Raw genomic sequence first — 27487 nt, forward strand, 5'->3', positions numbered from 1 at the left:
GGCACTAAATAATGGCCCCATCAAGTAGGACAATTAGTACATTTTTAATGTAATGTTTTTATAATCCTTTCAATTAGATGCCAAAGAAAGTGACTGGAGTTTTTGCAAGCTGTGTACAATGTAGAGCAGCAGCAATCAAATAGCTTCAATTACTTTCACAACAAGGTTTAAATCTCATGTCTTCCACTCATTCTCATATTTTATACCTGTTAACACACCCTGCTCTCTAACAGCAACTCTCCTGGTAAATAAAAAAACATTTATGTCTTCATTTCCTTCTGGGAGACATTTGCTTTTCTCTCATACCTGTTTCCTGACCAATCTTGAGGAATCTTAGTGCCTTGATACAATTTTGGGGTCTGCAGTAGAAAATGGGGATCTTGTTTATTCTTAATTCTGTATCTCACACCAGCATGCACTTTTGTTCATTGCCCCAGATTGCCATATAACTGTTCTTGGCTGGAGAATTTCCATCCATCCATCCATCCATTTTCTGTACACCCTTGTCCCTAGTGGGGTCAGGAGCGGTGCTGGTGCCTATCTCCAGCGAACGTTTGGGGCGAGAGGCGGGGTTCACCCTGGACAGGTCGCCAGTCTGTCGCAGGGCAACACAGAGTCAGGCAGGACAAACAACCATGCACACACACACTCACACCTAGGGAGAATTGAGAGAGACCAATTAACCTGACAGTCATGTTTTTGGACTGTGGGAGGAAACCAGAGAACCTGGAGAGAACCCACACATCCAGGAGAATTTCATTAAAACAAAAAACACAGTTCTCAATCAGATTGATCATAGTTATGGTTGCAATTTACAGTTTTTAAAGGAAAGTCTTTAATGTTTATCTTCAGGCAAGTGATGTGATTGACAACAGACTGCATGCATTGATTGGCCTGTGATTTATCTCTCTGCATGCGAGAAGGCCGGACCTCGCAAACTCCAAACATCATCTCCATTGGGGCGCATGCCGTCTGCTATCAGAGAGCTGCTCAGCGTAGGGGAGCGTAATTGTGAGTTTAATCTGTAGCAGCGCCCGGAACACTTGTCAACGTTTGGAGCAGGATGACTGATTTTATTGCGTTTCACATTTTTTTGCTGCCTTCCAAGTATCATGTCTCTCTACAGAATGGGCAGTGAAGAGGCGAGAAACTGGAAGGAAAGGAAGTTTGTTAAAGGTGCCCAAAATTTTGTCGATTTCCAGATGTGTAGTTAGATTTAGGAACATGATGCACACAACCTCTCCTGACATCAGCTCACATGATAAATTTTTACAAGCTCCCAGCGGAGCCTCATTAAGATGTCACTGGGGGGGGAAAGGTGAGGGACAGTCTGTAATTGGAATTACGGTACACACAAAAGGAGATGTCACAATACCGTGATAGTAGCGCTGCATCAAATTCCCCAGTGCGCTGAAAGTCTAAAATCTAGTTATTAAGTGAATATGTGTGTAATGACAATTTTTTCTGTGAAGCTGCTGCTTCAAATGTCACAGAGAAACAGATATTAACTTGCTCAGACCATTAGAAATGCCTATTCCTGCTTTTATGTGAGTAATAGTCCTGTTACTGAGCTGATTGATGGCATTGTTGGCCCCATATTGAGGTAGTATTGCGATGAGCGCTTGCTCGCCGAGAATGTATTCACTTTCCAACATCTTGGAAATTTATTGTCTAATTTAAAGATGGTAATTGTAACCTAACCGAGCGCGAAGCCTCTGAAGGTTTAGACATGAAGTGGACAATTTCAATCTGCAGCGAAAAAAAGAGCAACGAATGAATGGGAAAGGAAGCAAGAAAAGCAAATAGACCTGTATTGGAACGTCACCAAATACAAGTGAACTGTTGACTTTGAGAATGGTTGGCTTTGTGGCAACACAGAGTGGTTCAACTGTCTGAAATACATCAATTTAGAGGAACGCAACTTCAGCTAATATCTTATTCATGTGCAAATAGTTTGAGAGTGTGTATCGCAAACCAATAATCTCAACCTACAGTGAGCGGAGCCCCATCTGCCTGTAGCACACAGAGAAAATACTCATTCTCTGGTGAGTGTCTTGTCTGATTTGCTGCCTCTGCCAGCGAGAAGTTCTTTTTGTCGCTTCTTTTCCTCTTTAATTCCCTCCTATTGTCACAGACACAGCCGTGCTGCTACAAGTTATTTCAAAACGCCCAAGCTTGAAACCGAAGACGTTTACTTCCTCACCTTACCGGCTTTGACCCCAATCTGTCCTCTTGTCACTGTCCCTCTACACATGTTCATCGCCTCTTTGTCAATTCTGTCTTATTCCCCTTCAGTAAGAAGGGGAAATTTAGCTTACCTGATTCCTATTCTGGTATTTGCTTGCAGTCTAACTATGCTTTCTCTTTTCCTTCCCACTTAGTCTCTCTTCTTTTTTTTTGAATTAATCGATCCACATCGTCCCTCCACAGAAGCCGATGAATACACCTCGGAGTAGGAGTTAATGAATAATTTGCAAATTATCCCTGAGCCTAACACTGCTTTTGCAAGTTTTTCATGTGGAAAGACAACAGCAGTGTGTGTGTGTGTGTGTGTGCATCACATTAGAGGATCGGAGTATGAAGAAGGGAAGGCAGACACTGGAAAAAAACAAGAAAAACAGCTTAAAACCATTTTATGAGTTGAATATTATGCAAATGTTTCAAACTCGACTCATTGTTTAGACTGAAATATGTACTGCATTATACGCCTGCTGTCGTGAGAGCGACTGTGGGTTTGTGTGTGTGTACAGTATGTGGAGGTGTTGCTCACAGACTGGCAGCAGTATAAAGAGTCTGCTGTGACTGGATAAGCTGTGTTTGCAGAGGTTCAGACGGAGGATACAAGACGACACAGAAGTAATCTGTTCTTTTACAGTCATGGAAGAGTCCTCGCCTGCGCAGCAAGAAAGCAAAGTCCACTGCGGACACAATGTGTATCCACACGCTGTGCACAGCTGTTCACAAAAGACAAAAAAAATATTAACTAGTTTTGCTTTAAACTGCAACTGAAGAACGTGTACAAATAAGTTTTTTGTGGATAACTGAAGGTATTTCTTGTTTTCAGTGACTCTCCTGCAGGAGAAATCCATATTTCAGAGAGCTTGTAAAGGCTAGTTTCACCAATAAATGTCTCTGGAGTCAGGTTTTACACTTCTTTTTGAAGCAGGTTCATTTTGAGTTTCTCCTCTCTCTCTTGAGACTTTTTCTTATTAGTTGCCCTTTTGTTGAAATTCATCTCTTTGATCTTTTTTTCTTAAACTTTGATTGTCTGTATCAAATACCTCACCCTAGGGAGTTTTTGGTGTTCTATTATAAATCGTATGAGTGTGTGTTCTACATATAAGCTAAGTGAAAGAATGTCCTCTCTATTCAAGAATTAATTAAAAAGTCTGGTTTTGGCATATTTGCTGAAATGTCTCAGTAAATATTTGGTAGATTATTGGAATAGTCGCAGCATTTGGAATGACAACCGCTCCCTGGTGTCGAACCCAGATCACGGTGATTGTTCACTAACGGAGTGAGTACAAAATCTTGGACGAAGATGGACTAATCCCAGAGATTAGTGTGTTGAGCCTTTCATTTTCCATCACGTTATTTCCAGCAGCCTTTAGGTGAAGTTCCAGGAATATCGCTGGATATCAGCTTCACACAAAAATATCAAAAGTAAAACACAAAAAAGAAATTTCAGCTTTTCTCGCCTTAAATTCTTATTGCCTGTGATCACAATCAGAATCAACTTAAACTGACAGCATTTTTCTTTTTCATCATCTACAGGAAATACCTAAGACTCAAAGTAGTGGCTGGACTTTTACATATTTTTGTTTCAAGAAAAAAAAAAAGAAATTTGACTTCCTTTAATTCTGACTTACTCTTATTCTTCAAAGTTTATTGACATTACAGAACAACGCAGCCAGTAGTCTACACATGGACCTTTTTGCCAAAGGCAACAGTTCACATTCAATCCCATGTTGTCTTCTAAAAATATATACCTAAATATTTTAAGTAAAACACACAATGAATGCAATCATGCAGCCACAAACCAAAGTTTTCTTAAAATGGATAGTTTAAGAAAACTAATAAGCAGCAACATATTTTCTGGAAGTTGAAGCAAAAAGGACAAAGTCTTCTGTCTTTTCTTTTCTATCCTGGAAGCAGAAAGAACAATATCTCTTTACGTGTGTCATGGACAAATCGAAAACAATTAAAAGCATTTCAAATACTTAATTATCTGATTTTTATAGGCAAAGAGGAAGCTTAAGCCATAGCAAGAACAGCTACAATAAATGGGTATATGCAGTGGCCATACAGTATGTTACTGCTTTTGATGCAAGGTGCAGTTCTTTTACACACTAGAATGATTTCTCCAGAAACGAAAGTCATTCCAGAGCTAACTTGATAAAGCACACCCTAATACGGCACAATCTTCCAAGAAAACATTATTTGTGGATTTTGAAAAGTCTTGCAGTCATATTGCTGCCTTTTTGTCAAGATTTAAGCACAAAATGAATCAAGTCTAAAAAACAAACTGTTCCTTTCCTGCTCTTCTTCATCTCTTATGTTGTTCTAGACATTGCTACTATTTCTTTTTTTTTTTTTAACTCAGGTAATGATCAATAACTATGAATAGATGTACTAACACTTGAAACTGTTCCTCCAACCACAGAAGCCTGGAAGTAGAAAGGACAGTATGTCCTTGTACCAGTGCATCATTGTTCTTTTCTCCTTCCAACTCTCTTTCTCTCTTCACTGTCTGTACATCTAATGATGTTTACCTTAGTGGTCTTATTGTTATTGCTAATGTGTTTTACTGAGAGACACAAAGAGGTGCTAGAAAGGCAGGTAGTGCAGCTTGTCTTTTTTGTTTTACAGTTGAAGGCGTATATTGAGGTCAGAAAGAATGGTTGGTGTTTTGCCATTCTGTCATCTGGAATTTCGTCCTCTCCGAGTTTCACATTTATTACTGAGAAAACCCCCCCAAAAAAACAGGACATCAAAGAAGAGAAAGGAGACTGGACATTATTTACATAATTAAAAATGCAGTTCAAACAACTGTATGTGTCTTAAAACAAATTTGAAAAGGACATATTTTTTAAATTTTGTTAAATAAACCCTGGGTGGGCCCTACTGCATTGTTTTCATAATTGTAAAAAGTAAATTAACATTATCAATAAATCATTTCTACCTCTCTCACTTACGAAGCAACTCTGAACATTATCTCTGTCAAACAAAATGGCTGCTTATGATGCTGAAGTCATCATAAGCAGAACGCCACTTAATTATCCTCATCTTGAGATAACGTCGCTTGTTTTGTTGTGACAGTTTGGTAATTTATGTTGTCATCTTTGCATTTAGTTTCTGCAGCATTTGTGCCTCATCCAACTCCTCAGTCATGGACTCCCCGTCCCACACCCCTCCCCAGCCGTCATGGCATCCATTTAGAAATCTGCATAGGATCACATGAAGCAGAGACTCATTTTCAATCTAATTTTCCACAAGATTACTGGATAATTTTGAAGGATTCGGCTAATTTCAGAAAAAAACAAAAGGAGAATTTCTCTGCGTAATGAGATAAATTAGACGGATATCAGAAGTGAATAAGATATTTTGTATTGTGCTGATATGAAGTATCAAAAAGTGTGTTTTATTGTGCTGCAAATCCCCTCTCATGTCTGAAGTGACACAGCAAGGTACTTGAAATGAGTGGATGCTAAAATCAAAGAGGTACTTTGTTTTTTTTAAGATACCACATTAATGTGTTTACTGATGTTAAAGCTTTTTAAATTGGCACATTTGCATAAAAGGAATGCTGCACATAAGATTGTTAGCTGCTAATTACAAGGCTGCACTTAATGTATGAATAAATAATCATTTTCAGTTGCCTCCCCGCTTGGCCAACCAATCAACTTGTCAACACAACAACCATAATCAGAGTTTGATGGGAAGTAGAGCAGCAGGCATGGCATCAGGCCTTTTATAATGTTTAAATGGAAGCAGAGAGCGAGAGAGAGAGAAAGAGAAGCCATAGACAAGTGGACAGCTGTGATATCTTCCCCCACATGTCCTATCACTTCCACACATTGGGACTAACTTTATGTGTGAAGATGAGCGGCCTTGAAAGGAAGACCTGAAGAGCTACAGCATATTCGTGCTGAATACTGTCTCTGAGGCACAATGATGTAAAAAGGTTGAAATCAGCTGTCCTTTCGTTTCTTTTGACAAGTCACTGAATAAAGTCTTTAGGTCTTTCTTACTCTCTCTGCGTAGCTGCAGTGCAATTTTTCTCAGTGCTGGCGGCAAGAATGCTCCTTGGTCGAGGTGAAAAAGACGGGAAGTTCTCTCAACTTCAATGATGAGATGTTCAGCTGAGTATACCTGTCGCATCAGGTGCACCTGACCTGCAGTGTCTTCCCTCATCTGCTGTTCTTATTGTCCTCTCTTCAAGTCTTTCACCTGACTCCTCTTGCTGCGCTCACCCTTCTACCCCCACCTTTCGTCACCCTGTTTTTGTAGCTTACATTTAAGAGAGACAGTTTGACGTCATCCGGTCTGCTCTCAAGGTCTGATTTACAGAGAGGTGCATAGCTGCTCCATTGCTTCTTGACAAAACACACTTTGCAAAAGTGAGGATTTTGTCCATAGGTATTTGACAAAAGATTGAAAAATAATAGTGATGCTGTTAGAGTACAAATCAAGTTGCCTTATTAATATTTTCAAACAATTATACACACCATGGGAATATCTGACCATCAAATTGCTGTGGAAGGAGGGCTTTTTGACCCCTGAGATAGACATGATTTGGTCTGAAATGTGCCAATAAACGGCAGAAGAAACATAAAATAATTTGTGAAAATGGTACCAGAAGCTGGCATGTTATTAACCACAAGGAAACAAGTGCTATGACCATGGGTTTAAAGGCCACTCATGACATAAAAAGTGTTTCTTCCAGAGGCAACATAGAAAAGACAGGGTGCAGTTTGCAAACACTTTCAGTTGCAGAGACCATATTTTTTTGGAGATATCTCCTGTTGTGTGATGAAACTGAGATTTTAGTTTATGGTCATAATGATCGTCATTATTGGAGGAAAGGAGGATGAGCTTGCAAACTTGAGAACACCATTCCAGCTGTGAAGTACAAGGGTGGCTGCATTATGTAAATAGATTGGCTTTGATGCAGGGTGACTGATGCTTTTCAGAAAAAAATAAATTATATCAAAACAAAATTGTCTGAAAACATCGCATGGTTTTGATTGTGGCATTTAGAAAACAGAAGCAATTTTGCTAATCCTAACTGACCTAAAACATGGGAAGTTTAGTTACAAAAACTTCTCTGTTAAATAGCATAAATAATTTGAAAATGTTAGCAGGCTAATAGAAGACTGTTGACACAAGGTGGCGGTGTTTAAAATATGGAAAACTCACAGCGAGATTGCTGATAGAGTCAGCTAACAGTGCTAATCTGAAAGAGAGTTTTTAAATACTCTTTTAGAAAAGTCACCATCATGTCTTTTTTATTTTTATTTTATCTTAAATGTATGTTATTGAGTTTCTGGGTGTTGCTTCTTTCACTGTCTGAAACATTGTCTCTGCTCTTGAATTAGTAGGTTGTGACCACAACAGAAAGCCTTGTAAAATGACACTATTATAAAGCCATTTTGTCACCAGATGCAGTAGTTTCTTAGTTCAAGGTAGAGGCTTTTTTGAGCTATCACTATTTTCTGAAATCAGTTAAGCTTCATTCTGAGACTTATTAACATCCTTAGAGCATCTCTAATTACTAAGAGCCTAAACAAGAAAAGGCTATTTGGTTCCCACTTTCTGTCCACAACACTGCAAAGGTTTTGACTCTTGAACATTGCCTCTCTAAGATGGACAACAGAGTTGCTTTTTCTTATACCACTAAAATGCACACTATTGTTGCTCATAGTGATTGTGATGATACAATTTTACAGTCACTGATTTGAGAAAAACACCTGGTCTAATAATGGGTTTTCTGGGTTCCTAATCTCGCAGACTGTCACAGACCTGTCATTTCAGAGGATTGTTGATGGCCAGTCACTCTTGGGGAGGCTGGGAGTTGTCCTGAATTCTCCCCATTTGAACACAATCTATCTAACAATGGGTTAGTGTGGTCAAAACTCTTCACAGTCTCAAATAGGTTTCTAACATTTTCTGGTGGCTTCAGAATCAATTCCCTTTTGGAGACTTTCTGAAATCTTTGAGCAATTGTTTACCTGTGATAATAACTAAGACTTGATCTCTTTTCTCAAGGGAAGGAGTCAGACACTTACATGTCAGATGGAAAACACCCTTTAATTTAATTTAATGTAATTATTTAAGACCAATCTTCACAGGAAAACCCTTCATTGGTTTGTTTTTTAATTATCTCTTTCCAGATGTATTTTTCCATCCTTCCAACCATGTATGCATTCTTTCCTTACACATTTCGGCTGCTACCAGATCATTGATGCTACATAATGACATGACTGGAGTAAATGCATGGAAGAACTCTGACATGCAGCACTTCTGGATGATTTGAGGAGATCAGAGAGGCACAAAAGAGGCAATGTGTTGATGCAGCCCTTTGGCTGACAGGGTTGAGTTAACGACTCACGGTTGATTAATGTTTCACCTTTAGCATTCAAAGTTTTAAGTAAAAAAAGCTCTTTCTATAGACTTCTTCAATGGCAGTCTATTGAAGCCTTGCTTCTCCTTGGTGTGTAACATCTTGCGGCTATGCTATCTGTCAGCCTACTGACACACTCGCAGAGGCTTGCTGTAACAACGTGTTTGGTTTTTTTTCCGGTAGTGTTTTGAACTAAACAAACGTCATTCTCATTTTCCTCTGTGTGATTAAAAAAACTCCAAATCTGTCAACGCTTCTTCTAGCTGCTTATCGTCTTTGTTTGCTCTTGCCCTTGGCTCAAGTCTGCATTGGTATTTTCTCAAACTTAAGGATTTATTCTATTTCTAACTTGAGGGAGGCACTTAATAGTTCATGACAAGGCCTTGTCCTTGATTTTGTCACAGCCCCGCGGTCCGAGGGACTTGGGTTTATAAATTCAGTGCGAATGTTGACCGTTTCAACTAATCATTAATTCAGAGAGAATGAGATGAGCTAATCAATGTTGAGGAAAATCTATCTCAGAGATCAGGATTCTCTGCACAGCTACCAGTAAACAATCAGGTTTGTCACAGCTGACGGGCATCAAACTCATTACAGAGCAGGACAGATCAATGTTCAACTTTAGAGCAAACCCAACATAGACTAACGCTTTTGATATCAATGATATCATACTTACCTTTATTGGAGTCAGCAGTGAACACAGTGCAAGGGTAAGCAGCTGATAGATAGATAGATAGATAGATAGATAGATAGATAGATAGATACCAAAATTGATAGATTTGATCAGAGTTAGGACCCAACCATATCAGAGAAACAGCATAATTTTTTCCTAATAAAGAACAGATTCAGTTTTTTTTTTGTAAAACTCACCATTTATGAAACACATTTCCATGGCCATTTAATATATCCCTTGCTCAAACTCAATACATGGGCTTTCAGCTTCAGTGTGGTGTTTTACTGTGGTTTTAACTGCTCTAAACCATTGAGTGCAGAGTGCGGCTTGTTTTTTTTTTTATTGCTGAGCTGAAGTCACAAGTGTAAACTTAAGTGCTGTAGCACTAAAAATCTTCATGACTTCCATTTTTGAGCTGCTGTTGCAGGATAAAAACATGCTTTGCTTCATTTAGTTTTTCTTGCAATGGTCAGATGAAAAGAAAATTTACACTGGGTAATTTGACCCCTGAACTTTGCCGGAAGATTATGGTCAATCATAATGGGATTCTGGTTGTGTTATATCCTCAGAGATTTGAACTCCCCAACATCCTGTTTCCTTATGTCCACTTTATGCTCTTAGAAAAACATAATAAAAGGAAGGCCTGGATGGAGATAAATGGTGTCTTGCTCCTTGACTTTAAAAACGTCAGAGGCAGTCTTCTGTTTTGGTTGGGAATTAATGTTTGGCCTCCTTTTCTATTTAAATTGAACTCACACTTCTTGCAAAGAAATGGCGTTTAGTCAAAAAGACAAAATTCTGTATATGAACGATTCATAAAAGGGTTCAAGACGTCCTTCGTCGCAGGAGAGAACTCAAACCCTGACTGATAGAGGTTTGATGTTTCTCATTATATGACAAGTCATCACTAGTGCATGGTGTGAGGCAGAGTTAGGCCGTTTAATCAGAAATCCAGCCAAAAAATTCATCTGATCTTGAGCCAAAGAAAAGTCTGCTCTGAGGTGTGCTCCAATGCCCCGCTATGTGAGGCACATTGCGACTCGCATTCAAATGATCAACCATTAAACCTATTCATACAGCCTGGGGGGAGGAAGACATGCTGGCGTTCACTGATAGTGATAAGCTAATAGCAGTGAACATTCTACACATGCAGCACATGCTGTTTTCTTAATGTATCACATTTCTTGTTTGCTTTTTGACATCACATCCACTGATGACAGTACATACTGTACAGCCATATCAGCTTTTTTACATAATGTGATCATTTAGTTTTGCATGTGCCTTAATTTGAATGAGGCTTCATCATGAGAGAGAGTTAAGTTTCTGGTGAATTTTTCAGTTCCACTGGATAACAAAGCAGCATGATAAAGCAGGTATTATTAGATGCAAAAACAGGAAATGAGCTGGACCCTGTGAGCATGTGTGTTTTTGTCGGGGGAGGTGCGGTGGTGGTGTGTGCATGAACTTCCCAGAGTCAGTTTAGGAAAAAAAACAAAACAAGAAACAAACAGATCATTTATGAAATTTATATAAATTAACATTGTTATTTCTATTCCTGGCAATTCCCTTGAGGTCTGCGGTCAGCGAGCTTTCCAAAATCAGGATTTTCTTTGTCACTGCTGACCTCTTTCAAGATTGCTTTCTAATGTCAAATTGTGTTTACCAATCAACAATACATTGATAAAACACAAAATACAACCGATCCCTGATGTCTATGGGGCAGAGGTGTCCAAACGTTTTGCCACATGGGCTGGAACTGTCAAGTTGAAAATAATTCATGGCCTCAGAAAATCCCCAAACAGTCAAGTTTTCCATTTTTTATTAAAATAAAAAAAGAAAAGGAGAAATAAATAAAACTTCAAATTGTATGCAAGACTAATAGAAGCTTATTTTTGAGAAGGAACTACATGGCCAACTACTGAATAGACAGCTGGGTGAGAAAGCAAAGATGCACATAATGTGGTAGTTTTAAAGGTGGATGACTAGAACAACCACATTCTGTGCATCAGGGCTTTGTAGAGGGCCGTGGGGTCGCTCTACAAAGCCACAGTCATTCTTCTTGGGCTTAAAAGTCTTTCTCCTTCTGTCTGCTTCTATAATTCATGTTTTGGGAGGTCTTAATTGACACTATAGGAATACCCGAATAGAGGAGAAAATTGCAGATGTCTTGTTATGGTGGAAAACTCATCTGTTTGACCAAAGAAGCATAGAGCCTGGGCATGAGGACTGATACCAGAAGTGATTCAGAGTATAAAACAGATACATTAACCACTGTCTTTGTCCTGTTTTTGTCCATCCCTTGGATAGCTAGTTGGATTATTTTATTTACAGCTACAATTATACACACAGCATGTTAAAATGTAGCTAAGACAAGGCTGTGGTTTTGACTGGTTCCATAGTAGCCACCCTGTAATCTCACTTATGATGTAGCATTGGCCTTTCTTCATGTCTGTCTTGGTAGTAGCCAGAAATAAATTTAAACCCCAACCACTTAATTTTATACAGCAAATTGGTAGTCATACTTCATAGTTGCTTGAAATTAAATCAGCATCTTTGCATATGAGGTGAGTGCTTTCAAGATGATAAACAGCTATCTTCAAATATTTACTGTGTTCTGAAATATGCATACTTTTTTATTTAAATCCTCTGTTAAAAGAGGAGAGGTATCTGTTTTAAAGAATAGATTTGTTTTCCTAGAATTAACCATAAGTAGCTTTCCTTTAGGCAGAGATTTTGTTCTTAACTTAGCAGAGAACTATTGTTTTGTGCTCTGTAAGACTTGGCTGATGTTACATCTATTTCAGCTATGTCAAGCTTTTGAAATATTTTGTCTATAAAATGGGAAGGAAAGAGTTTCATTTGTCCCTAGAGAAAAACCAGGGCACACTCTTAAGAGTTGATGTTACTAGCATCAGTTTTTCCAAAAGACCTAAGAATAGAGGAAGCAGATTTTGCAGATTGTTGTATTTTACTTTGTGTTTAGTTTCATGTTCTCACAAATTAAAATATTGAAGGTTTTCTCAGTTATTTTAAAAGCTCAGATTTTCATTGACATTTGAACAGTTAGTCACTATTGACAATTTGAATCTTGTTTTAATACTTCAGCTGATAATAGAAGTGCTAGTGTAAAAATTTATTAAAGGCTTAGACTGAAAGACTTTTCATTCTTTCTCTACATTTCCATCTTCATGCTACAGAAATTCTCCCTTTAGGAAACAGAGCTGTTACATAAGAACATCGAGAGTCACAGGAAGGAATCTGGTGAGATGGTGACACACTTAACGACTTCCTCTCTATGTGTAGTTTCATCCTGGGTGGGAATAGATAACATGTTGCTGACTTTGGTAAAAAAAATATACCGTGCACTTCCAATTGACTATTTTCTTGCAATAGTAAAAAATAACAAATAGAGAAGGGACTTACTCCTGAAATTAGGTGGCCTTTCATCAAAAGAAGGATCCAGTTTTCTAAGGAGATAAGTTGTGAAACTATTTTTGCATTTTCTTTTGTATATGACTTGTGTTGATCTATCACTAAAATTCAAAATAATAAATTAAGGTTTGTGGTTCTTGTGTGACAAAATGTGGAAAGGTTAATGGCAGATTCATACTTTTCGAAAGTGGTAAATAAAGATGAAAAAATTGTAATTTAGTCCTCTTAGTGTACATCACTTAAGATATACACCAATTGCCTTAATTAACATACTTATTTTGAAGCAAAATACTCAAACACTTACATCCACTCCACTTTCTCACTGAAACTTTGCCACAGAAACTTAATTTAGTGTCAAACTTGGCTTATCTACTGTGCAAGCTGAAACTATTACAATAAATGTTTTTTTGCATGTCTATGCCTTTTTCAGATGGTAAGGTGGAGGTGACAAAGGAAAGCTTGAAGCTCTGCACCATGGGGCCAGGAAAGGTGTTTGGGGAGCTGGCTATTCTCTACAACTGCACCAGGACAGCCACTGTCAAGAGTGAGTCTTCACAGACACCTTAAAACATTTCCACACAAGTCCGTGTTGAAATGTCCACATGTTGCCAAGGCGACACAAGTTGACGCATTGAACACACAACTTCAATGAAATATGCAGTCTCATTGTAGAAGACTTTAGGTCTGTTGCAGTAGGAATGTGTGTCTAGTATTGTTCTTGAGTTATCAAAAGCTGCCCATCAGCAGTGTGAGTTTTTGCAACACTTCAGCCAAGTGTGCTGCGAGACCCGGAGTGAGACGAATGTCAAGGTTTACTGCCTCTTGCTCTTTCGCATGTCAGAGCCCCAGCTCAGAGAGATGCACAGTGGGTGAGTAGGTGGTCCATCAGACTGGCAATTTGAATAATCGGCCTGATAGATTAAAGAGAGGAGACTGAGAAAGCACAGGACAGATGGTGGATTACACACATTTGAAAGCTCGCAAGATAGCATGTCAAAATGAAAAATGTGTGTTTAGGTGAGGCAAGAAATAGGAAGTAGCTCCAAATTTGTGTTTGAGCGGAATAATAAAAAGACAAAAGGTGAGACGAGGTGAGGCATGGTATAATTGATGAAAGGATATTTGTATGCATGGATTAAGATAGATGCAGGTAGGTCAGAGTTGGGGCGAACTGAAACAAAGGAACATTCTGGATATTCTGGATGTACTGAGAAGAGATTTCAATATATATTTATATCAAGAGCTGGCTCATATTTCCAAGTCTTATATAAAAAAAAAATCAGATAGTGACCTTGGATTTAATGAATACATGAAGGGCAAAGGTTCCTCCATCATCACATGTTAAAGTGTGGCGAGGCGGGGTCAACCATTTCATGGTTGGAAACTTGCGTAGCCTGTGCTGACCCTTCTCAAGTCCAACGAACCAGTCAAACCGACCAAACTCCCAGCTCTAGTTACTATGGCAACAGGTGTCCACGGGGAGATGAGCCAACTCTTACGGGATAAAATATTCCCCTTCCCACTGGCGACAGAGCGTCTGGCTTTCTCTTTTGTGTTTTATTTTGCCCATCTACCAGTCCATCGGCCCATACTTCCTGCCGCGCTTTCATAAAAATCCATGCATGGAACAAATGATGTAATTGTCTACACAGGCAAAAGTGTGTTTGGTTTAACAGGGTCACTGGCGCTGTCTCTTAGGATGACTGTCTTTACTTTAATGCGTGTCGCTACACATGAATGTACCAAGGAATTCAGCTGCCAGGGTGTCTATTAAAGGTGATAGTCTCTAATGGAAATCATGCAGCCAGTAGTGCTTACGGAGACTCACACTCCAATCAAGCAGTTTAATTTGATCTGTGCATGCAGCTCTGTAGGAGGATGTAGCCTCAGTTAATTTTAATCACATACAGTAATCTCCTAAGTCCCCCTCCGTGAATAATTATATCTTTAGAATTTGGATGAACTGCCTATTTGTGTTGAGGTAAGGCTTTTACTTAGGAGTTTACCTTACAATCTCACAATACAAGACGATAAGCAGTATTGGGTTTGCATTGGACGAGAACATCTCATAAGGCAAAGTTTGATAAGGAAAAATCTTAAACTTATGCGACTCACCAAAGTGACTTCAGCGGCTCACTGATGAAGGAACCAGCTGCTCTGAACTGAGATTATTATGAAATATTCAGTGTGATTAGATATTTTGTTTAATTTCTGTATTTGTTATTTCAAAAACCCTGCAGTTCCAACACAACGTGAAGGACAAACTTTTGCTAAGACCTTTTTTCAGACCACTAGAAGAGAAATTATATGCACAATTTTGGCCTACATGCTTATTCTACAGACAGACTGGACCTGAACAGTTAGAGTGTTCAATTACAATTTCTTTGCTGCAATTTTTAAACTCTGAGCCTTTTTAAAAATATTGATTTAACCATTTCAAGGGTGATTTGGGCAGCTGCAAACTGCTATGGTTTGTTCAATTAATTACCATTAATTCGTTAAATTACTATGCAATTATTTTAATTGCATAGTAACATTTTCCTGCATCGGCACATTGAAAAGAATATTTCCATCCCCAACCTTTCATCCTTTTAGAGTATTTGCTAGCTTGCATTCTCCCTAAAGAAACAAGCCCTTAAAATAACTTGCGCAGACATTATGAGCAGCACTACACCTTCCAGGATGCTTAGTGTCCCAGAATGCTCCTCTAATCAATATGTTATGTTTAGTTCCTAGATACAGACACTTAAGTGTAAAGCTCTGGCCTCATTTGGGGTTTGACTCAGCCAGTCTCGGCAAATGAAGTAAGATTTCACATGCAGCCGGAGACTCTCCTGAGACTCAGAAGAGTTCCTTTGTCATCAAGCTGTGTCGCATTATTTCCACATGATGGCAGTCAGGTAGATGCCGACTGGAAATAAAAGCGGAAGAAAAAGGTTTGAGTGAGAGACAAATAGAGATGATAACAGGGCAGCAGTGACAATAGAAGGAGGAAGCTCCATCAAAAGGCTGCAGACTAAATAGTTTTTATGTTGTCTTGAAACGGGAGAAGGGGACAGTAGGAAAAAATAAATTCTTTAAGCATTTAAATATCAAAGTGTTTTGAATGGATTGTGTATCAAAACATTATTCAGCATAGTACCACAAAAAGCATGAACAAATAACAGAGAAAGTATATGACAAATTAATTACCAATAAACTCTATAATAAGAAGCAGATACACAGGTATTTGAATTCTCATACCAACACTGCCGTTGAGAACCTTTCACATTAGTTTCCACTTCATAGAGAACCTGTTTGAATCTGCAGTTTACTATCCAAATTTTGTTGGCTTTAAGTTGCAAGTGCAAATTTTAAATTTAATTCTGATGCAGAAGAAATAAATCCTTCTAAATGTATGTTTCAGTCAGTCTTTGCAAACTGTTAAGTGCATCTAAGCATCGGTACGATTTGAACTTCATGTCCCCACAGAATATCAGTGGAGCTTATTTTTCTTCCACACATTTTCAGTCCTAAATTTGTAATGTGTTTGGTTATGTGCTCAATGTGGCACCAAGCTTAGAATGGAATTTGTTTCGTCTCTGTTGGGGTACACAGCCACCATGGTCACAAAACGCTCCGCTGCACACGGACATCTGCAGACATCTAGTTGGCAGATCCAGATGAAAAAATTTATGTCATACAGGCATTGCAATTGAGCGGGCAGTGGAGTAAACTGCCCACTCAGTTTACTCCAATATATTGTTACATATATTAGGTAAAAATATGTAACAAGTGGTGCTCCTTTAGTGTCAACTGAAGGATTGTTTTGGGAACCAAAAATATACCAAACAGCTGAATTTATCTTCTTTTTATGCCAGGAGTAGGAATCTTCTTTCAGCCAGCTGATCAGCCATGTGCATCAACATTTAAATGAGGGGCTACTCTGCATTACTTTCAGGACTTTAACAAGAAAGACAAAAAAATGTGTTGTTTTGAAATCGCAGTTTTTAAAACGACTTGATACATGAAACCCAAGCTTTTTAACTTGCTTTTGATGTTCAGAATAAGTTGCCAATTTGACCAAAAATGAATAATTCCTAAATTTACAGCTCAGTGCCTGCATGTAAATCAGCATGTAGAAAGTAATGGTTCTGAGCCTTGAGCGTTTCAGAAAACAGTTTCTCCTAAAATAAAAAGTCAGTCATTATCTCCTCTACTCCAAGTCAGTTTAGCTTCATAGCGACTCCAGGCTGCATATAACTAGCCTTTTGTCAAAGTTATGAGGCTATTTTATCACAGTAATGTTAAAGCAAAAACAATCTCATTTCAATCTGCTATCTTTATGAGGTGTATCTTGTTTCCTTCTGACAGCAGAGACAGTATGAATGGATGATAATCATATGAGTCGCCGACTGTCAGTTTCTCCATTTATATGCACAAAATCAGTCTAATAGAGAGGATATCCTAAGGCAAAATGACGTCTTAAAGATCATGTTAGTAATACTTCAGCTTGTGTGCACTGCTGTCAGAGTAACAAAGAGGGACGTTTTGTACTGTCACAGTGTTGATCACAACAATGGACCTGTGCTGAATCATATTCATCAGAATGAATTCACAGCTTGCATGCACAATGTTGACATACAATACCTACATGTGACCTGCATTGTGATACCCATTTAACTCCACAACACGGGGCTCACACACAAATGCATACAAGACAGACAAACACAACGATTGTTCAGTAACGCCACAGATAAAAGGCTGTTGGGAATCCAGGCCTTGTTTTCAGAGCAGTCATCTCTAAGAGAGTAATGTCTCTGCCAGTCACTCCAAATACAATCAGTGAGAGAGATTATATCTGTAAGCTCCATCTTTATAGCATTGATGGAAAAGCAAGTCTTTGTCTTCATCTCTCGGAGGACTAACTGTTACACACATGAAGATTTTAGCTCGTAAACATTGACAGTGTCATAAATCTGTGATAACTTCAAGGCTTCTTAGAGTATTTAAGGGGGGATCCAGATGACGTATAAGGGAGTGTTTGTGTATGAAAGAAGCCATTAGGGCACAGCTGGGTATTTCCAGTTAGCCGACACACATTAGCAGACAATGGATTGTGTACATTTCCTTAGGAGAGATGGCGTGTGTGCAGGTTTTAGACCTGAAGCTCTTTCCATGCATGAATTATATAATAAAAAGTCAAACATTTACTGACTTCGAGACAATTTCTGCCAATACAAAAATCAGGGCTTAGTCTTTTCTGTCCTACTTTATTGCAGATTCCCAGTGAGATGTATGTACACCCTAGCGAATACTTCTTTTTTTTGTAACGGGGTTGCTGAGAAGACTGTGTAACTGGATTATATTTGAACTAACACTCATTAAAATTGTTTCCAGATCTGACCCAGCACTTTTAGAACTACAGAGAACAACTATTAGAAAATCTATAGCTAAAAAATACCGTCACAAAGTCCACTTTAATTTGGAAATTAAGTAGGATGGATTTAGATAAAAATCTGATGTTTGTAATTGCTCTCATCAATTGAAGTCAACAATATTGCTAGGATACATTTAAAAGGGAGCAAAAACCACTGACTGCCAGATGCATACATGAATTCCATGCATATTTGTGCCAAGCAGTATATATTTGTGTTTCATATGCTCACCATCAACATTAATCTCAAACTGACATTTTCTTTCTCATAATGATCCCAGCTTTTTGACATTTATCCCTTGAATTCTCATTATGATGAAAGATTTTTATTCCCTCTACTGTTGACCATTCAAGATATAAGCAAATATATCCTTTAAGATTAACGGCTCCACTTCACAGATATGCATGTTGGCTCATTGGAGTCTGCACTGTGACTCACTGACTTATGGTTATAGAGATAGAAGTTACCCGACTCAGTATTGCTTCCAGAAGTTTAAGACCCAGAGCATCATTCTTGTTACGAAATCTTTAATCAGTTACAGTGTGCATCTTTTACTTTATGAAAGTCAATTTAAAGAGCTGTTTGCAAGCAACAAACAGCCAAAAAATACTTACTTTATTGGAAAATGTAGCATAATTCTGTAAAGTAAAAAAGTCCCTCTCCGTATTTCATTGGAAGAGACATTTTACATGATAGACCAGCACAAATACAATTTCTGTAAAGCAGAAGAAAAAGAAAGCATATTTTCTTTCTTGTCGGTAAATAAATGGAAAAAAGAAAACTGTGACAAGCATATATTGAGAAGGACAACATAAAACAAGGAACCAAAAGTCCAACAAAAGAACCAAAAGTCTAACATTAACTGTGATGCACCACACTAAAAGTGACCATTGTATCTGTATATGTGTCAATTTGTGTCAGCTATACTGGTGCAATGATCAATGCTGAGAGCATCAAAGGAAGGTAAAGGGACAGTTTCCATTCAAGAGAACTGATTGCTGTTTTGTAACCGTTTCGTAAAAATGAAAGAAGTAGAATGTACTCCAAGACCTCCAGAGAGTGCAAGGACATCTTTTACAGAACACATGTTACCATTAAACTCTGTGGTCCATCTTGACATTTTAACCAACTTTCTTTCAATAGGCCAAACAGTCGGCTTATATTTCACAACATCCAGAAAACACATCAATACTTTTAGCAGCTGTGCTCTGGAGTCTATAATAGTTACACAGACCAATGCCTCTATAAAATATAATTATCTGAGTTGTTATTTTCGAATTAGTTTTGTTCCTTTTTAAGTTGTCTGTATTTAAAAGAAAAGTATACAATTGCTCGATTGACTAAAAAACAGCAGATCATGTCACGTTGATCTGCTGTCAGTCAATGAAGCAGAAGCAACAACATGGTTCTGGAGACGTCTTTGAGTGTGTTGCTGTAATACTACCCCTCCTTCTGCCATGAGTGCAGTTGTCTTTGAAATCAGCCTCAGAGAAGAAAATGTTCATGTGTTAATGTATGAGTGTGAGTGCAGCACAGTTTGCGCAGTGTTTCAAAAAACTCACCTTGTCCACTGAGAGCGTATTTTCTTTGTAAAAACTTAAGGATGCAACTTCTAGGAGAACCAGGCTCAAAGTTAAACATGACGGCGTATGCTGACGGCGGCGAATAACGGCTTTTTTTGTTTAAATAATAAAACACAAGGCTTGTCAGATTATGTGTATGCCAGTTTCCTCTCTTTCTTTTGGTTATAGTAGCAATAATACTCCACAATTCTCTGTGGGAAACATTATCTATTGTTGCATCTCTGTCAGGTATGCTTCACATATGAGCAGTAATTCATAGATGCCACAAAATGAAACATTTTTAATATTTTCCACAAATAGTTCAGTAGCAGTAAGCAGAAGTTTTCTTTTGTCTGCCAGATTCCATCACTTCTGCATGAGCCACAGAACGTCAATTAGTATTGTAATTAAATTTTTGTGATTATTGAAACACACCATTAGCAAAATCCATTACCTATTTGTGTCTGGCTAAAAAACAAACAAAAAACAAAAACACTTTCAACTCTTTAAATGAATTTCCTTGCAAATGGTGCTACACAGAACGAAACTATGTTGTATGCATTTGCTTTTTAGTTTATTTATTTTCATTGCTGGAGATTACTACTGACTGTGCTGCAGGTTTTGCATTTTGCAATCAATTTTGTTTTGCTGGAGATAAAATACAGGAATGAGCTTTAATTTGAGGACACATATGAAACCTGACACCTGTTTATTTAACCAGGAAAAAATAACTTATTGAGATTGAAATTTCATTCATAAGAGTGTCCTTGTCTAGACACTAGCAGGAGAAGATAATAATAATAATAATAATAATAATAATAATAATACTTGCTTCAGTTCTGAAAGAATCTATCTTGCTCTTTAGTTAGTCTGGAGTTTTCTGTGCATAATAGTTCATAAACACAGAATCTAAAGCCAGTATATTAATAAAAATGATAACTCTGTGGTTCTGCTAAACTGTTAGAAACCTTTGTTTTATCTAATGTAATATTAAACCCTATGTTTTGGAGTTTTACTTGCTGTATGCTGGATTTATTCATGACCAACTTGTAAAAGTGGATAATGACCAGAGGGGCAGGTTTATCAGGAATTAAAGACGTTTAACCCTTCTTGAACCATTTTCTTTTCCAATTTTAGAGAGCTGACCTTAATTAGAGGTTGAGCCATATTTTAGTGAAATGAAGGGCTGATGAGAAAGATCTACAGACACATGAAAAGATAATGATGCAACTGCAAAATGAGTAAAATGGCAAATTGGCTGCACACTTTAGCCTTGTGCACTAACAAGCAATTAGAAAGGCAGAGAAGGAACCGAGATAACATTACTGTAGTTGTGACTGAACTGTGAGGAGAGCTACAGGAACTATAAAACAATTGCTGAAAGGAGGTTTTAGAACAGTTCTGGCCTACGATTTTTGAAAAATAGTTCATATCTGAGAGTCAAATCTTTTTTCTATGTTCATTTTATACATGCAGAGGTTTAGGATAATAATTGTCACGGGAGAAAGGATTTCAGCAGATAACCATAAACACCACTACAACAGAGAGGAGAAGACAGAAAGAATAGCTTTGGCAGATAGAAATCCTGTGGGATGAAGTAGGAAAGAAATCCGCTCCGTTTCCATGGCTGCCATGGTAGCACTGTTGCCAGCATGCAAAAAAAACCCCCCGTATGGTACCATGGTGAGGTTAGGAGCATTTTCCTTCCCCAGCTGTTTGAAGTCAGTTTGGAGTTAACTTTTTGCTTTTTCTGTCATCTGTTTCCACTTCCTCCCGTGATTCACTATACTTTTTTTGTGTTTGTGAGTAGTTGGACTGAGGGGCCCCTGCTGCTGCTGTTGTTGTCCCAGTTCTAAGTTGGTGCGCAGGTGTGAGCCTTGAGCTAGAATCTCTTCTGAGGCTATAGACAACTTGAAAGGTTAAAACACCCAGAGAGGCTGCTTCAGATGGCGATGATTTAGAAAACAGGCCTGCAGGTGCAGCTGCTTTTCTTAGACATTTTTACACTTGTCTCATGAGACAATAGGGAAAGGCTAATGAGATAATATGCACTGGAATCTTTCCATTAGACGATGTTGAGCAGCTGAAGCGACTCTATATCTTGTTGATTTACTTTTCTCGAACCCAGGACCTTCTTGCTGCAAGGCAACAGTGCTATCAACTGCGCCACTGTGCATACCAAACATACCAAAACATAGTAAGTGAAATACTGTAGATTATGCACAGAAAGACTCAAAATAGCAGTGAGCAGTAATTTAAACTGGAAAAGCAATTGGATCTGTGATAAGCATTGCTTTACAGAGATGTGTTCACACTGAGGAGGATGGTAGTGAGGCAATGAAGTACAGTTCATTGATGATCATTGTTGAAGAAATTGAACAAATCTATATTTTAAAAGCGCTGCCAGCCTTTGTTTTTTTTTATTTTTTAAAGAAAATGCCATCTGACACAGAAGGACATCCTATGTGGACAAATAAATGTTGTCTATAACAACATCATCTTGAAGCTTGTACATTTTTCTTTTTGATAAAAACAACTTTCTCAGCATAATACCAACTTTCTCTGTATCTCATAAGCCTTATAATACACTGGGGGAAACCCTGTTGTTTTTGTTATTTTGTACTGTGGAAAAATGGGACAGACTGGCCAGATAGCTTTTAAGTCCTTAGTTTAGGGTGCCAGTTTGCTAAATGTCCAAGCTGTTTCTGCCAGACAATATGTCTTCTGACTTCATCCTTCTCACTGGAAACTCACCATAAAAATGGGTATTTTATGAACTGAAATTTGACCTGCAGACTTTGCCCCTTCTACTTTTGGCTTTGAGATTCAGAATGCTGTAACATCAGAGTGGATATCAGTTTAGAGGTCAGCATTTTGGTGGAGTAACTAAATAGACAAACCACTTAACAATATGTTTTCAAACAGGTGCAGTTAGTACTGCTGTGCTGATCAAAGGGGGGAATATGGTTTCCATTCAAGAGCACTGATTGCTGTTTTTTGTAACAGTTTGATAAAAAAATGAGAGCAGCACACTTGCATGGTGTGAGGCCTGCAGTGAGTGCGATAACACTGTGAGAAAGGGACAGCACAGTACTGTTTTTTTCATAGCACACCAGTTGTTTTAGACATTACATGTCCGTCAAAGTTGTTTCATTGTGATCTTTTTCATAATAAATCTCAGGATTGTCTTCTAAATATGAATGAATTGAAAACAGTAGAAAATAAAAAATTATCATGCTGAAGAGGAACCCTTCAATATGACAGGAACCATATTTAAACTCTATTTATTTCAATATATAATTTTGTTATACTTCATAGAATAAATGTGAATGTTAAGAATCAACTCAAAAAAATAAAAAAAACATCCAAGTTTGATGCCTCAATAATATTAAGATATTCATTGGTGGTTTCTCAGAAATTATACAAGCGAATGTGGCGCGGTTGGTAGCACTGTTGCCTTGCAGCAAGAAGGTCCTGGGTTCGATTCCCGGCCGGGGTCTTTCTGCATGGAGTTTGCATGTTCTCCCTGTGCATGCGTGGGTTCTCTCCGGGTACTCCGGCTTCCTCCCACAGTCCAAAAACATGACTGTTAGGTTAATTGCTATATCTACATTCTCCCTAGGGGTGTGTGTATGGTTGTTTGTCCTGTATGTCTCTGTGTTGCCCTGCGACAGACTGGCGACCTGTCCAGGGTGAACCCCGCCTCCCGCCTGGAACGTAGCTGGAGATGGGCACCGGCAACCCTCCCGACCCCATTAGGGACGAAGGGTGAACAGAAAATGGATGGATGGATGGATGGATGGATGTAAACTCAGAGCATAAACGCCAATAAAACTTCAAAGACATAACTGGTAGAATCATGAAATTAGAAAAATTGATTATATATATTTATTTTCTCAACTACAAGCTGCTGTTATTCAAAAATATTTAGTTGTTTGTTTGTTGTACTTAATGTTACATGATTCTTTCTAACTGTTAAATCTAACATAAAAGATGTTTATTTCTTTACTAGCATAAGTATTTGTTGGCTTTTTTCAGTATTACAAAAGCTGTGTACCATCCATTATTGTCACTTAATAAGAGCAGATCCTTTAAGAAATGTATACACTAACCACTGGTTGTTGGTTTGCAACATTTCAGTCAATACAGAGAGTCCTATCTTTTGGCCTTCATTAAATAGCTTTCTGAGACTGTTGAGGGATCTGGAGGATAAAATAATGGACAGCAACTGAAAAAACCTTTTTTATTAAGGAGCAGACAGCAAATCATTGGAGAGTTAGTGGAAAAAGAAAGCATTCATATAAATAGCACATCTTTTAAAATGTTGCTATTCTTTAAAAAACATGCATAAAACAAGGCAAATGATTTAATCTCTGAAATGTTACATTATGTAGGGATAGGGCAAAGCCTCTCGCTTTGATTACACCAGTTGGTCCTCTCAGTTCCTGTAAGTGAGGAATGCGTGAGAGTTTTGCAGAATGAAGCGGTGATGCAACCCGTTGGTAAATATAAACTTGTCTAAGCTTTGTTGGAAGAGCTCACTGAACTCACTCACATTTATGGACTGTTTTCTTTGAAATAGTAGTTATAAATGGTTAGCATGTTATTGGATCCTGTTTCAAATTTACATTCTGCACAGTATATTTATAAATAGTGCAACTCCAAGCCAACCCGGGGATAGTTTTTTTTTAACATACCATTCAGTGGTTGTGGCAGCTAAGAGAAAAATAAAATCTTGAAAATATGACAAATCTCCTTGAGTTGAGCATTAGTTGGCAAGATGAATGTAACAAACATGACATTATCATATAAATAAATTCTCAATCAAATGTAATATTTGAAATATCAGAATAATTTATCCCCTCGAGCATCCTCAAACAGACATAAAGACATTAATAATCTCTGGGCCACCTGCTGACTTGGCTAATGTTTATATGATTATTCTTCTGAATGGCTTCTTTGTGGATATTACAGACACTAAGCAGAACACCGGAGTCCCACATCGTGGAGGCAGTTCTTGTCAGAATAATTGAAGTTTCATCAAAACAAGAAATAATCAAAAGTCTATTCAAACACACAACGGCACAAGCCAAGCAGTAGGTGGGAAATTCTCTCTGGATTCTCAAGTTATTTTTAGGTGAAGAGATTTGAATGTTTTTTTCCTCTCTCAGCAGGAAGCAAAGCATCTGTGTTTACTGACAGACGGCCTCATGACATGCAGCAACAAGTTATGTCTGTGCTTATTTTTGGAGAAGATGAAAAGTGCAATTCTCTTGTGCTCGCTGAATCCTCCCCCAAAAAAATAAAAATCACTCTGTTGCATGCTGTTATATGAAATCACTACAACAGACCTGGCAGTGTTTACTAAGTTGCTCTTTTTGCCTTTTTTCTAGCATGCAAAATTGGTAATTCAACACTTTTTAGTACAGGGCTTGAATTGATCCACAGAAAAAAGGCACATTTTGAAAGTTTCACCTGGTGCAACCTGGAGGTTGGACCTAAAAATAACCAGCCTGCTGATGAATAGCAAACGCGCTTCATTTCCTCCATTTGATTTTCTGCATCCGGGCAAGACTGAAATTTATAGAGTTATTCAAACTGATTTCCTCTGTGGAAAATGGTTTCTTGATGAATATCCATTATGCTGAAGACAATAAATAATTAGAATTTATCTCACAAACCAAGAAGAGGGCAATTTATATAGAACAAAGTAAGTTTTTGATTAATGTTAAGGTACAGTAGAACGGGGAAGGAAAATAGTTTTTCCTTTTTATCACAAAAGTTTTTCTTATCACTTACAGCTCTGGATATAGTAAAGAATACTTGACAGAGTTTAGATAGGTTACTCTAGATTAAATAAATGTTCTGAACACGTTACAAAGCCACATTTTTGTAAAAAAGATAACTAATAACTAAACTCTTACATTATTTATTTTATCAATTGTATGTTCTATGTTAGATGCCCTTCTGTTCATATAATGTCATTCTGTTGACCCACAAATTCATACAAATATGCCATACCACCAAAAATGAACATCAATGGTTTATCAGCAGTTTATCCCATTCTTTGCAGTTCGCATTTTGGGTGTACATGAACAGTGTGTATCCATTAATTAGATGTATCATTTCAATCTAAATCTAATTGCTGTCGTGACTCTCCTCATCATTAAACTTTAAAAACCATATCAGTCTTGCTTCATACAAAAAGTCAATTGCACAAGTTCCATTAGCTTTCTAGGAGATTGGATCAATGCTAACGAATTCTGACTTTTCCATCTGACTTGTCTTCATGCACCAGCATAAGGTTAACATTTATATTTAATGCTTACATTTCTGATGAACTTTAAGATGGATTTGTGTGACATTTGGACCTGATTCACTTGTCCCCTGGTCCAATAACCTGCACGTACACTTGACCTTTCAGGGCCATTGCTCTGAAGATCCAGTTTATCTTTAATTTTGTTCAGTATTTCCCTTTATAGACAAGTACCTTCATAATAGTGATTAGCCAACTGCCCTTTGTTACCATTATTATCACAACCATATTGCTTGCATTATTATTGCAAAGCATTCTTGTTTGCTTCTGTGCTGTTTGTCATTAGTTCTGTATATTGTAGATTCTGTCATTTTCTGTACAGCTAGTGGCTACACAAGGCACTTCTTTCTTTTTTCAGGGTGAAATAACCAATTTAAATTTTGATATGAAAAATTCAATTTAGATTTGTTGTGGATTATACATCTAATCTCTGATACATTTTTAGTTAGGTATCTCTTAGCAAGCTAAACCTCGGCACCATGAGTTTTTTGCAGACTGTTAGAGTTGCAATATGTGACAATTCTTCTCGGCAGAAAGGGTTAATTGAATTGGTTGGCTTCCTGTCATGGTGCTGCTTTATTATCCATTGCTCCTACATTTTAGGGATAAAACCCATTCAAGAAGGTCAATGTTAGCCTGTTCTTCCAAAATTTGATGTGATGTGGGATCATTGTCCTATTGGATCGCCCAGTGTTTCCTCCAAGTGGATCTGTGTCGTCAAAGGTGCCACCATTGGAAGGTTTTGCAGCCCTTCAAAGGTTTTTGTTCAGCTCTGAACACAGGTCATCGCACAAATAAGGCCCTCAGCCACACATTAGTTAATGCACATTTTAAAAAGAAATAAACAAGGCAAATGGTTTACTGCAATGATTTTAAAAAGGTGCTGAGAAATACAAATGTTCTTAATATGGAATATAATAACAGATTATAAGTAGAGGACAAATAATTCATTGGCACATTTTTTGCTTTCATTTTAATGTGATGTTAGACAAGAACACCAAAACATCCAGTCATTTTCAAAAACAGACCTTGGTGCATCCATTCGATAGACAGTAAGAGTTTTCAAAGCGTAACCTCAAAACTCTTTATAGGAAAAAAAATCATTCAGAAATAGAATTCCTTTCCTTAAATACGGAAACCATATTTAATCCGAATTTATAGATCTCTTCTCCACAAAAACACTGCTTTGTTCATTCCATTAAAAATATTATGTCTTTAATTTGTTGTTGAATATGTAAAGGTGAAAAACATAACAAATTTTTTATTTTTATTTTTATTTGGCATCACTTTTAGGCACCATTGAATCAGATGTTACGCTGAGGTGCTTCATTATTCCACCCTTTGCAGTGCATCTGTGCAGCTGACAGTGAAATAACCTCAGCATGCCGCTACTATCACCATGCTTAACAAATGCTTCATTATTCACACAGTGTTGTGTTGAGTTTTAGTTGGCAAAGGGAGTTT

The 27487-nt window shown here is 37.8% G+C and overlaps 1 protein-coding gene across 2 annotated transcripts in view; it reads left to right on the forward strand.

Annotated features, from left to right (window-relative positions):
* LOC114138474 (cGMP-dependent protein kinase 1) overlaps positions 1-27487 on the forward strand; it is a 94014-nt gene that overhangs the window by 22261 nt on the left and 44266 nt on the right. For both annotated transcript variants that reach the window (XM_028007760.1, XM_028007758.1), the window contains exon 3: positions 13159-13272. In XM_028007760.1, coding sequence (XP_027863561.1) covers positions 13159-13272 — 114 coding nt within the window. The remainder of the gene's footprint in view (positions 1-13158; positions 13273-27487) is intronic.

Source organism: Xiphophorus couchianus, chromosome 22, assembly GCF_001444195.1.
Source record: "Xiphophorus couchianus chromosome 22, X_couchianus-1.0, whole genome shotgun sequence".
NCBI classification, from domain to species: domain Eukaryota; kingdom Metazoa; phylum Chordata; class Actinopteri; order Cyprinodontiformes; family Poeciliidae; genus Xiphophorus; species Xiphophorus couchianus.